We start from the raw sequence: 14,115 nt of genomic DNA on the forward strand, positions 1-14,115 counted from the left end.
AAAAACATAGGAAAATAGTGTCCAGGTTGAAAAATACCAGTTAGCCTTTAATATAAAAAGTTATAAACAGATTTTCAGAATTTCCATATGAAGTGTAAAAACAGTTTTAAAAAAAAACCAACATGTGGGACACGTGAGCAATCTGAATGAAGAGAGACGAGACGGTTGCTTCTGTCTGTACAATACATTTATTATAATTATTAGGAGCAATAAGCAGCAGTATTTAAATATGTTTTTTCTTCTAATACAACAATTGGGTTAACGTGGCCTATGTGTTAATAAAGCTGGGTGTTATCTACAAGACACTAACAAACCTACAAGCAAAATGGAAAATAAAACAGACACTAACAAAATAAACCCTGTGGAAAGCAGAGCATTTAAACATGGCGCGTGACAGAGTGCAGAAACCCCAAACTGTGTGTACAATCTTTGCCGTCACAACCACGAAAAGAAAACCAAGTTTAATAAAAAGAGTTGGAGTTTAAGAGTTTTGAGAAGATGCAAAACCAACAGGTTGTCCGTTGCCTTGGAGGTTTGAGAATTTAAATAAACGTTATTCAGCAGCGTTGGATTCATCTTATCAAACGTTTTAAGCCAAAGATCATTTTTACAATCCCGGCTTAAAACATAATATCCAATCCAACAATCATTGACCGTCTTCGATTTTCTCTTTCGTTTTAACAAACTAAAACAATAATTAGGGAAACAAATCGCCAAAACGCAGTCACTGCGCTTCAATGTTTACATAACGCACGTAAATAATTTAACAAGTCAAGATGGTCATAAACTCATAAAAACAAGTACACTTTACTTGAAGGTATCTACAGAAGAGTGACATGACACCGTCATAAACAAGTCATAAACGTTTATGACATAACGCTTCTTTTTGTAAGGGTCATTCGGTTTTTGTCATGACAAGTTATGGTTAGGGTTCATGTGTCACGACAGTGTCATGTCACTCTTATGTAGATACCTTCAAGTGTTACCAAAAAAGAAAAAAATGGTGCGATCCATGTTGGCAGGATTATTTCAGCAAAAACTTATAGAGCTGCAAAGACTAGTCGATTAGTTGTCAACTATTAATCGCAGTGTTTTGATAATCGATTAATCGTTTGAGTTATTTTTCATGAAAACGCAGTCAAACTTCTGTGATGTCAGCTTGTTAAATGTGAATATGTTCTAGTGTCTTCTCTCCTCTGACAGGAAACTGAATATCTTTGAGTTGTGGACAAAACAAGACATCCGAGGACGTCATTTTGGGCTTTTTGGGGAAACACTGATCCACAACAAACCAAAAAACTCATCCATTCATCCAGAACATAATCCACACATTAATCGACTATGAAAACATCGTTAGTTGTAGCCCTAAAAACCTTTAAACACGTCATAAGACAACTTCCACTGAGGGAAGACATCCATATTCATGTTTAATAATTTGATCAATTATACAAAAAGAAAGAAAAACATTGAATTTCTTTTCTCCTTTACAGTCATCATGAAATACATCCGGGGTATGCAAAGTATCAAATCAACTATAAACACTGCTTTTAAATATTAAAATGACGCTAATAATTACTCTTACACCTCTATCACACACACAAGATCTACTTCAGGTGGAAAACAAAGAGAAAGATGGAGACCTCTAAATGATATGCACACGGATACAACTTTATACAACTTAAGGCTGAACTAAAGAGACGGACAGAAAACTGGGTTAAAAAACAAAAAAAAGTGTGAATTTAGCTACCGACACCTGGATGCACAGAGAAAATTAATCAATGTGTGTGTGTTCATACGTACAAAAAACAGCTAGCAAGGAGGAGGAGAAGTGAGGGTCATTCACCACCATCGGTCTCTTAGTGCATTCCATTTGGCTCGGAAGTCGGACGCCGGAGCCGGGAATAACGTCACCCACAGCTGAATGCGTTTCCATTTACAAGTCAGATTTTTCATTGTGGGTTATAGCTCAATCCAGGTTAGCCATTGTTGATAATAATGCATTACGCTGATTTTTTGTGTGCATACAAACAGCGTAACAACATATCCACAGATAGAAGTTGGGAAACACTGTGTGTACGACTGATTTAGTGAGACACAAATACAACAGAAGTGCTCATAACTGTATGTAACTACAGCTTTCACTACTGTGGATGCACGGAGAAGCCATGTGGGTTTTTCCGAGCTCGGAAATCCGAGATCAGGGTGCGCGTTTCTCCGAACTTTGACCTCGGAAAACCCGACTTCCGAGTACAAATGGAATGCACTTTTTGAATGTTCTCCCCAGCTGGGAAACGGGCAACTAAAGGATGAAACATCAGGACCGAGATCAGCACGTTCTTCATTTCCTTTAGACATTATTGAGAATGAAGGTTTGTAAAGAGAGGAGACGTCCCTCCCCTTCCGGTGGAACACCATGGGACTTTATTTTGGGGGGAAAAAATCTGAACTGTAGTGAACGGGGAGAGACTAATAATTGGTTGATCCTGTTTTATTTGAGCCATTAATTACACATATGTTTGTCAGTTCAAAAGATCATTTTGCAAGTGAGTTGAAACGTGTTATATGCTTCTTGAGTTCAGCGCGGTCTGGGCGGCGCTATGACTCAAAAAGCGGCCTGGGGCGAACCTCCAAGATATTTGTAACGCGGGACAAAGTCACACAGGTCACGTAGCAATGATTGGCTACGGAAGAGAAGAAAGTCTATCCTTGAAGCCGCTCTGAACGCAATCAGTACGAGAGACTAGATGGTTTCATGGCGACCAATGCAACACCGCAAGCATGAAACCCGTTTGAGTCTCAGTTTGTCCTGACTGTTTGTATCAGACTGTGAAAATGCGTCGTTAGAAAGACTCGTCAGCCCAAATTGTCTGAGTGATGTATCTCTGTGAAGCTATGATGTCTGTGTGTTTGGTACCAGGACGTAACGTTACACCTTCTCTCTCTTCCCGGCTGATAAAGAGACGCTGGATAAAACACAGCAGGTAAGATAACGTTTCATGTTTTGTGGAGCTAAGCTAGCTAGCTAGCAAGCGAGCGAGGTGACGTATATTGTGCGAGAGACGAGAGATGTAGATCACCGAGCGGTTTCACACAAAACTAAGTGGTACTACGACAAACTGAGACTTTCTTCACTTGCAAAAGTATCTTTTAAACTGACAAACATGGTGTGTGTAATTCATGGCTCAATTCAAACGGGATCAAAACATTATTAGTCTTTCCTCGTTCAATACCGGACCAACTTCCAATGTTGGGTTCCAAGGTCCCATGGTGGTCACAGGAAGGGGAGGGACATCGGTTACACTTTACTTAAAAAGGTATCTACATAAGAGTGACATGACACAGTCATGAACATTACAAACAAGTCATAAACGTTTATGACATAATGCTTCTTTTAGGAAGTGTCATTCGGTTTTTGTCATGACAAGTTAGAGTTAGGGTTCATGTGTTCATGACAGTGTCATGTCACTCTTGCGTAGATACCTTCAAGTAAAGTGTTACTGGGACTTCTTCTCTCTATGCGGTGACACTTAAACTGACCCTGAGCCCCGATAGGCTGGACGTGATTTCAGCAAAGGCAGAGCCCCTTTCCGACCATTCATTCATTCATTTACAAAAAAAATAATGTTTAAAAAATAAACTAAATCCCACTCAACATCATTCAATTCCGACAAGCTTTCCTGTTTGGCAAAAGCGTTCCTCTCGATGTTAACAGTCGACTCGGCGAAGAAAAAAAAATACCCAAAATTACTGAAAACGTTTCGTTTTTTTTTTACTCTCAAGGCCGCTTTTTTGCACATTTGGTTACACTTTATACGCCGACGATGGAGCACTTTATAACAACAACTTATGAGCAGACCCGAAACGGAATCTGCGGTGCTTTCTTCTTTTCAGTTTTCAACGGTGATCCAGAAAGAAAATCAATGGGGGTTTTTTGCGGACTGTTTTTCTGCTCGGGGGGGGGGAGGTCGGGGGGGGGATGAGTTTTGTTTAAATTCCACAGATGTGTCCACAGATTACATTATGAGGTCAAAGTATCAGAAGACTTTGTGTTTGCCGCTCACTCACTCACATTATTTTATGTGTATTAAACCGTAATTCTCATGTTTTATCCAGAATCTGAGTCGATCGAGTGTTAAGTGTGAGTTTTTTGGAGGTTAACATTACATGAGTAAAACTTAAATGTCCGTCATGGCTGCAGCACAGGTTAAGTGCCCAAGACAAATCTCCCACCTTGTGGGACAATTACGTTAATCTTGAATCATCAAAGTTGTGTCAAATTGGGGTACTCGGTTACGACCCGTTACACTAATAAATTAGTGTGATCATTTTTAGTGTGATATATTTATAGATTTATAGAGACTTATATCCAGCTTGTGATGTCATTACTTCACTTAAAGCACCCGATGACCACTTAGAGTAACTTATAATCGCATTATAATGCATTATAAGAGCGGTTATAATGTGTTACAACTGAGAATTAGGGCTGGGTATCGCCACTGACTTCCTGATTCGATTCCGATTCACAAGGTCCCGCTTTGATTTAATTTCAGATTCTATTTATCGATTGGTTTCTGCATCGATTAGGGATATTTCAGTTACCATAGCATCGCAGTACATTGTACTAGGAGCCCTCTAACCTGCTGCATTATTAAAAATATGAATGTTGTCGTTAAGAAATGACCCCAAAGCAGTTACATGGAGACAGAAACAACATGTGCAAGTGCTTTCTTTAGTGCAGAGGGTGCGATGCCGAGACGGAGACCTAAAGCTACACATCTGTGAAAATGGCCGTGCCAGTTTTCTCCTCGCCAAACCTTTGCCTAACTTTGGAGCAGTTATTTGAAATGACACGGATTCCTTAGATCGTCTAGTTTCATTTGATACCGATATCTTCAGTCTGGCTTTAAAACCGAGCCTCTTAAAAAGATTGCTTTTAGGAATAGGACTGAGTACTGAATACAACATTTTAAGTATATTAAAAAAAAAAAAAAAGCATCCTCATTTCAATACTTATGAAGCTTATCTTAACAGTCAGTGAGCCAATCAGCATGTAGCATGCTTCTTCCAAGATCTGATAATGTCTGTGATTGGCTGTCTAACGTTACAAGTCGTAGAGACATGCAGGAAAAACTCAGACGGGCTCACGTAATAGGAGCTGATACATAAATATAAAGATTTGTGACGTAATGTGTATTGTCGTAGTTTCTTTTCGTTTTAAAAAATTGGTATCGAAAAAATAATGTTATATATCGTTACCGGTATCAAAGTCACGGTATTGGATACCGGTATGGGGTATTTTTGAACAATCCCCAGCCCTACTCAGGTTTTTATGAATCAATATCGTGTCATTCATAGGGTTGGGCGTCGTATTGTTTTTAACAATTCTGAAATCCGATTCTCCCTTTTCAATTCAGATTCTTTTGAGGGGTGGCGTTGAAACGGGGTCACGTGCTTATTTCACAGATAAAAGGAACATTTTATTTTAATGTATCACAGTTTTTTACCGGGCTTCTTCAATAACTCATACGATGCGTTACAACTTGGCGGCATAGAAATTGTTTCCGTACACTGCATTCAACCAACTCACTTCAGACCGGACGCGGTTTAACATTACAGAATGATGACGTAAAAACCCCCGTGCAGCGAGTCCCGGTCCCCGACAGTCTTTAAGAAGCCGAAGCTTTCTGCTGAGGAGAGGGAAACGGCCGCTGTGAAAACACGCGCAGAGACAGTTTCTTTTAAAGGTCCCATGACATGGTGCTCTTTGGATGCTTTTATATAGACCTTAGTGGTCCCCTAATACTGTATCTGAAGTCTCTTTTATATAGGCCTTAGTGGTCCCCTAATACTGTATCTGAAGTCTCTTTTATATAGACCTTAGTGGTCCCCTAATACTGTATCTGAAGTCTTTCCTGAAATTCAGCCTTGGTGCAGAATTACAGCCACTAGAGCCAGTCCCACAATGAGCTTTCCTTAGGATGTGCCATTTCTGTGTCTGTAGCTTTAAATGCTATTGAGGAGGAGAGGGGGGGAGGGCAAGGTGAAGAGTGGGGGTGTGGCCTTGACCAACTGCCACTTTGCAAGCCATGATCTCTCTCTCTCTCACTCTCCAAATTCTCTGGGTGGGCAAAGCAGAGAAAGGGGAGGTAACCTTTCCCCTTATGACGTCATAAAGGGAAGATTCCAGATCGGCCCATCTGAGCTTTCATTTTCTCAAAGGCAGAGCAGGATACCCAGGGCTCGGTTTACACCTATCACCATTTCTAGCCACTGGGGGACCATAGGCAGGCTGGGGGAACTCATATTAATGTTAAAAAACCTCATAAAGTGACATTTTCATGCCATGGGACCTTTAAATGTGAAGACGGCAAAAAGAGCAAAAAAAAATAAATAAAGAATTCATTCCGTCGTAATGCCAGCCTGAATTCTCCGTTTTCAGTGTCCTCCGAGGAGGCCCAGAGTCTGGTCTTCTAGAGGAGAGGGACGGAGGCGTGGGAGATTGCCGGAGCAACAGCTGCTGCTTGTTTGCTTCGTGTAGCCGTTAGTGGTGTCCGGGGGTTTGTGAACAGCTGTGTGGATTATTAATGGTGACTTTGTTGTTGTTGTTGTGGTTTTTGTAGTTTAGTCCAGCGGTTTGCTGCCACCGCCGCCGCCACCGTCTTTCTGGTCCAAGCGGCTCTTGCTGCTCTTCACCATGTAAATAAAGTAGGTCAGCGTCTCCTTCTCGTTCACCGGGATGTTCCTGAAGTGACGACTCACCGTCTGCAGAAAGAGAGAGGAGAAAGACATTAAAAAGGAAAACTCAGAGCTGCAACGATTAGATTAGCTGTCAACTATTAAGTTAATGGACAACTATTTTGACAATCGATTAATGGGTTGAGACATTTTTTATGAAAAAAAAAGAAATAAATAAAAAAAGAAAATCGGCTAAATCCTCTGATTCAACCACATTAGAAAGGTTTAGTAAGCAACGTTAATCCAATATAGTTGTAGCGGCAATCTGACCACAAAAAAATGCCAATTTCCAACGCTTGCTGGTGCAAATAATGAGGTCCGCCTTCGTCTAAAGGTTAACCTTTTGTTTTATAAATGCCTTTAACACCACCTACAAAAACACTGACTGTGAAAGACCAAAAATGAGCAGACGAGATCTAAAAACATCACTCGCACACAGCTGAGGTTGAAAAACTGTGTGGCTTCCCAGATCCTAATTCCCCTTCTCACCTGTGATTCCCTTTCTAACCTCTGATTAGCACACACAGGCGACGTCAAATCAAACAGAAACGAACGCATGAGCAGCAAAACACCATTCCAGCCAATCAGCAAGGGGTTGGGCCAGTTGCTTGTGCAAGCGATTGGCGGGGGCACAATGCTGCAGTACAAGGTTTTCAGACTAAGTTAAAAAGTGTAGAGCAACTATGGGTCCTGACTGGACTTATAACGTGGCTGGGGCATCTGGTATTTTCCATCCTGTAGTAAACCTCTTCGGCTCGTTAACTTCTGTTCAAGTTTCCCTCATTCATGTGTCGAGCGCCATGTCAAGGACAAAAACGTAATAAAAAAAAAACAGACAAAAACGTCAAAGAAAGCAATAAACTTTGAAAACAAAAGGTTTAAAAAAATGGCATGGACGAAAAGGGCCAAAAACTTTGAAAATAGCGACAAGTTTTTAAAAATCGCAAAAACTTTGAAAGAAATCGCCAAAAATGGGGTTTTTAAAACGCCAAAAACTTCAAAAATAGTGGATAACGTTGAAAAAAGCGGGACAACTTCTGAAGTAGTGTCGCTGGGAGCACAGAAATCCATTTAGAGCCCCTGATAATATATAATTGTGATTATTTTGACCTATATTGCGAAATGATTCACGATATTGGAGGGGAATAATCATTTTGTATCATTATTCTCATAAATATCTCAAAATATTAAGATGAAATAAAACTGTAAATGATTATAGTGTGATATTTGCGAGGACTTAGTCTTGTAGGATAGGATTTGTAGGCCGGAAGCACCACAATACTTAATACGGAATGGTTTGACACATATTCTGCAATTTGGATATTGCACAGCCCTAATTCGGAACCAGCGTATCGATTCGCGTATCGTACGGAGGACGACGATTTATTGCTGCATCTATATTTTGTCCGACCCGTAACACCTACTGGTTGTTTGGATTTGAAAAGCTGCCTCAAAGAGAATCAAACAAACCTCCTGTGTACAGGTTTTCTGCAGGTTTCACCAAGTCACATTTAAGACTATTATGAATGAAATGTAAGATCTTTGCAACATCAACTGAGCCCTACATTCAGTTTTAATCAAGCCAAGTTTCGCTAAAGTTACACTTCAATCTGTTTTGGTACAATCCGAAAGAGACTGGCGCCAAAAACACAAAAGCTGATTGGCTGCTGGAAGTGTAACGTCAACGATAGAGAGTACATTTGTAGTCGTAATACAGTGAAATTATATTTGGACTAGCGAAAGACAGAACTACAAAAAAAAAAAGAAAAGAGCCTTAGAGGTAGCGTGACATGGACGTAGGAAAATGAAGACCAGTTTAAAAATACAGTGCTCAGCATAAGTGAATACACCCATGCTAAAGTTGAATAAAATGAGGAATTGATCTCAATCTTATTGTCTTAATCCCTTAATTAAAAAAAATGAGGAAAAATCCAACCTTTAAGGACACCAATTTTCTTTGTGAATGAATAATGTATCGTAAAGAAATGAATGTTCTTCCTTGAAATACAGGGGGCATAAGTCAGTACACCCCTATGTTAGATTCCCATAGAGGCAGGCAGACTTTTATTTTGAAAGGCCAGTTATTTCATGGATCCAGGATACTATGATCCTGATAAAGTTCCCTTGGCCCCCACATCATCACATACCCTTCACCATACCCTCCCCCCATCATCACATACCCTTCACCATACCCCCACATCATCACATCCCCTTCACCGTACCCCCCACATCATCACATCCCCTTCACCGTACCCCCACCCCCCACATCATCACATACCCTTCACCATACCTAGATATTGGCATGGGGTACTTTCCAAAAGATCATCTCTCAATGCAAATCAAACCAGCTATTAGGCTAACTGAAAGTACCCCATGAAGAACATTTATGTATTTACGATACATTATTCATTCATAAAGAAAATAGGTGTCCTTAAAGGTTGGATTTTTCATAATTTTTTAGATGAAGACATTAAGATCAATTTCCAAAAGATGGATTTTTTTTATTCCTCTTTTTAGTCAACTTTATTCACTTATGCTTAGCACTGTATTTAAGACCTAGAACACAATACTGTGTATGCCTTTTTTCTCTGGTTCTCCTGCACACAGCTGGAACAGCTGGAACTGGTTGTGTGCTGTTGACTGCTGCTTTATTAATGATGTGGGAGGCTCATTAATAGGAGGGCCCGAACCCAGCTACAAGCCTGGGGAAACATTCAACTTACAGCCCCGTTTCATTCATTCATTCATTACCACTGTTGGCGCGACAGTCGGGTCACATCCGACACCCAACCCCCAAGCCCCCTCTGACCCGCCGCAGGCTGGCCGAGAGCGCTGCATACAGGACGTATTTATAAGGAATAAGGGCCGAGTCCACCTGTCGATTGGGCAAATTAGTCTAACAATCTCTCCGTGACCAATTACCGTGGAATAGGACCCGCGACACTACGTATATCACAGCGAGTGAGTGATGTGGAGCTGACGGTTGAGAAGAAAGAGGCCGGGAACGCCTAATGAGGGCGGGCGGCTTCAAATGTGACGCAATATTATAACTACCAGCCTGATTATTGTAAAGAAATCCTTAGGGAAAAAAAAGCTTCCTCCTGCCAGGATGCTGCTTAAAAGTTTCTGTAACTATCACGGTACCTTCAAGAAAATGCTACGTTTTTATTATTATTTAAAAACATGCAGTTTTCACATCATTTTGGACCGTTATTATCACCACATCGGTGTCTAAAAGGTTGGAAAAGCTGGAGCAGATGAACAAATAACACTCACAAAACTGGGTTAAGTGATAAAAATGCAACAATCCCCCATCGTTGTATCCTCCAGTTACGGGATTCATAATTTCTTATATTTTTTTGCACTCTTTTGTACGGTATCACAGTATTTTTGTCTTAGTTTATTTTATTTACCATGTATAATCTTTTTCCATTTTAGTCGGTGTCCTTTTCTTTGCCCTTAACTCTTTTTACTTGACTCAAAGAGCCTCCTCTGTGCCTGGACTGTTTGGTTTATGCACAACTGGCAAATAAAAAGACTGAATATTGAATCTAAAGAAGTCTACTGGGAACCGACTACACTCATTAGATCTGAGAAAAGTCTTTTAGTTCCATTCATTTGGCTTCGGCAGGGTTTCTGCAGCTTTCACCAAGTCCAACTGAAGACCTTTTGAGACCATTTCAAGACCATAATGAATGACATTTGAGACCTATGTCAGAGTCCGCAGACGTCTGAAACAATTCCCCAATTTCCTCATCGGCATAATAGGAGTCTAGTCACTGTGTGGAGGACCCAGAGCACCGCCGCTCATTCATTTGTAGTAGTGATATAGTGATTATAGCAAAGAAAGAACTACAATTCAACAGAATAAAAACTCATTCTATTGTATTTTGCTGCCGGAGCATTTCACTGAGCATTAGAGGTAGCGTTACGTGGATGTAGCAGAAATAAGACCCGTTTAAAATGATTTAAGAGCTAGAACATAATACTTCAGCGGGTTTAAGACTTTTTAAGGCCTAACATTTTAATTAATAATAATCTTTTGGGCATTTTCGGCCTTTATTTTGACAGGACAGCTGAAGACATGAAAGGGGGGGGGGAAGAGAGAGAGAGAGAGAGAGAGAGAATGACATGCAGCAAAGGGCCGCAGGTCGGAGTCGAACCCTGGCCCGCTGCGTCGAGGAGGAAACATCTATATATGGGCGCGCGCTCTACCAACTGAGCTAATGGAAATTTCCATTCATACTTTTGTTTCCGTTTCACTGTTTTTAAACTTATAAATGCAACATCTTTCCAAACCGTCAATCAGTTATCGTGTTAAATAACCGTGAATTCTATACGGACCTAAATAATCATAATCGAGCGGTGCTAATATTAGGGATCGGGCATCGAGAACCGGCTCCAACTTCTAATAGCGACCACCACCGTACCTCCAGGCGCTTGTTTGTGTTGCAGCCGTGGAGCACAGTAAGCGGCGCTCGAACTCTGTGTGGCTTTAATTGACGTTGAAAAAGTCTGGTAAAAACTGGAAATCACAATTGAATAAAAAATGAAATGTTCCTCGTTGTCGTCTGTGAAATAAGCACGTGACCCATTTCAACTGCACTCCTCAAAGATCACCAAAACACGACCTGATATCTGCAGAGTCATCACAACCTAATATCTGCCATCAGTCACTCGGCACGCCGTTACCTCTGCCAGCTGGGCCTTGTTGAGTCCGGGCCGGGTCTGCAGCTTGTAGTGTCGCTTGTAGCGTCTCAGCGTGTTCACCTGCAGCTGGAAAAGGTCGACCTGAAAAGCAGAGAGAGTCAGTCAGTTACGAGGGAGGGGGACTTCTCATCCTGCCACCATCTTGTGGCATAGTGTCAAACCAAATATTGTTCATAACAGTAGTTTACGTCTTTAACATGTGTCTGGAGTGGGGCTTTCAGTTTCTCTTCTTTTTGGTGTTACTCAGAGAGGGAGACAGAGAGGGAGACACAAAGAGAGAGAGAGACACAGAGAAAGACAGCGAGGGAAAGAGAGACAAAAAGAGAGACAGAGAGAGCGACAGACAGGGAGACAGAGAGAGACAAACACAGAGAGAGAGTGAGACAGAGAGAGAGGGAGACGGAGACAGGCAGGTAGACGGGGACAGAGAGAGAGAGATGGAGATAGAGAGGGAGACAGAAAGAGACACACACACACAAACACACAGTATAAATACAGAGAGAGAGAGAGTCAGTCAGTGAGTTACGAGGGAGGGGGACTTCTCATCCTGCCGCCATCTTGTTGCATAGTGTCAAACCAAATATTGTTCATAACAGTAGTTTACGTCTTTAACATGTGTCTGGAGTGGGGCTTTCAGTTGTAATGCCACTGTCCAATGGGATAGTTTCTCTTCTTTTTGGTGTTACTCCTGTTCTAGTATGATCTGATAAAGTACACGGTGAAAGAGCAGAATGGAACTGGGGCTGAGGATGGGTGGAGGAATGGTTCATTAATATACTCTTAAGAGATAAACATGCTTGAGTACTGTAGATCTTGTTGTATTATTGTTTTACATGCAGTTACACACTTGCCAGTTAAAAACAAGAAAGTTGTTGTTAAAAACCTGAGCTCGTTGGCTGCTAGATTTGGGGATTCTGCAGCCACAGTGGCAGGCAAACAAGTTCCCTTCCATCCCTGTTGGACACGTTTCAATGATTTACGTTAGACTCCCAGAGGCGTCGCTCTGCCTCGTCTTCTGCTTGGTAGCAAGATGAAGCTGTTTTTATTCAGCAATTAGGTCATTGCGGTAATGAACACTAAAAAGCACACAAGCCCAGCCGAGTACGGGAGAAACATTACATTTCCTAGAAAGAGTAAATGGTGGTTAAGCAAGCATGTTCTTAGGACACTTGCACTTTTTATGGTTTCCTACAACCCGGCATCACCACGTTTTGTGTTCCTCTGGAAAGTAGGGCTGTCAATGAATACTCAAATATATATTGAAATCGTTACAAAGAGACATTAAAAGCCAGGCGCGTTTGGACCTTGGAGCATTGCTGTTATGATGGAGGATTTGCACCGTAAATATTTTTATTTGTAATCTTCTGCATGTGTGTGTGCTGCTGTGCGTCCCTGTGTGTGTAACAAGCATAGTGTGCGCGCGCTGTGCACGAGCCTAGGAGCATTTTACTAATGCTCTGTTAGAATAACAATGAAATGCTGCGTTAATGACTTTAGACCAGGTTTTTGTTGGTCAACGGCGCGATCACTTCCCGCTGCCTCAAGATAGCAATACGCCCAGAATGCACCTGAACACACCTCCCTGTAAGACCAGCACGCCCAGAATGCACCTGATCACACCTCCCTGTAAGACCAGCACGCCCAGAATGCACCTGAACACACCTCCCTGTAAGACCAGCACGCCCAGAATGCACCTGATCACAGATGGGTGCAGGTGCATTTGCTATTTAAACGAAGTGGGCGCTGGACGGGAAACCGACAACTGTGTCGGTCTCAAACTAGCAAAGACACTGGCGTCGGGCTTTGCGCTGCGCCGGGTGTAAGATTGGACCCTGGATAGTGGAAAATGAAAGCCTCGTGACTTTTGGCGTGGTCCTGGGCCGCTACTTTTTTTTTAGGATTGTATTGAGCTCAGCCGGTCGCACAGACAGTTTACAGCGAGCGAGCGGGCGGGTTGATGGCATTTCCAGGCTGGCCGCCGGAAGTAAACAAGCAACGAGGGCGAAGAAGAAGATGTCAACGAAGATGTCTAACTGGAGAAAAGAAGAGAAGACGATTCGGGAACTTCTGTCGTTAAGGGCCGATGCTGAAATCACCGGACAAATTCAGGGAACGGCAAAAGACTCGGTTGTTTATGACTAACTCGCCGGGGTGTAACTCCATCAAGTCCTGCCTCCTGCACGCTCCAGAGGGAGAGAGAGAGAGACACGGAGAGGGAGACAGAGAGGGAGACAGAGAGCGAGACAAAGAGGAAGAGAGACAGACACAGAGGGAGGGAGACAGACAGAGGGAGACGGAGACAGAGCAGGAGACAGCGAGAGAGAGAGAACGAGCGAGAGAGAGAGCGAGAGAAGCATTTAGTATTTTTTTTTTTTTTTTTTTACAAAGAAATGGCTCAGCGACTGCCCTACTGCAAAGCCATTTGAAGTGAGTATTTTTCTAGACTTGCTTCAACTACGTTGAACATTGCGAGCACCATTTCAGGGCACGTTACCTCGGGCACCTCCACGTCATGATCCGGGGACTCTCCTCCATCGTCGCTGGTCTTCCTCTTCCTCTTGTTGCGCACGCTTTGGATGAAGTTCTTGTGGAAGTCGCAGATATAGAGGTGTCTCACCTAAACAAAACAGATATGAATGAGTATCAAAAGGAGAAGTACTGTTCTTAACA

The 14,115-nt window shown here is 42.0% G+C and overlaps 1 protein-coding gene across 1 annotated transcript in view; it reads right to left on the reverse strand.

Moving 5' to 3' along the window:
• Positions 1 to 169: 169 nt before the first annotated feature.
• The window catches only part of sap30l (sap30-like), a 45,299-nt gene continuing 31,353 nt past the window's right edge, over positions 170 to 14,115 (reverse strand). The window contains exons 2-4 of the mRNA XM_078266673.1: positions 13,940 to 14,062; positions 11,428 to 11,526; positions 170 to 6,762 (exon numbers count right to left, since the gene is read on the reverse strand). Of these exons, the coding sequence (XP_078122799.1) occupies positions 6,622 to 6,762; positions 11,428 to 11,526; positions 13,940 to 14,062 (363 nt within the window). The 3' untranslated portion in view covers positions 170 to 6,621. The remainder of the gene's footprint in view (positions 6,763 to 11,427; positions 11,527 to 13,939; positions 14,063 to 14,115) is intronic.

Source organism: Sander vitreus, chromosome 13 (assembly GCF_031162955.1).
Source record: "Sander vitreus isolate 19-12246 chromosome 13, sanVit1, whole genome shotgun sequence".
Lineage (NCBI taxonomy): Eukaryota > Metazoa > Chordata > Actinopteri > Perciformes > Percidae > Sander > Sander vitreus.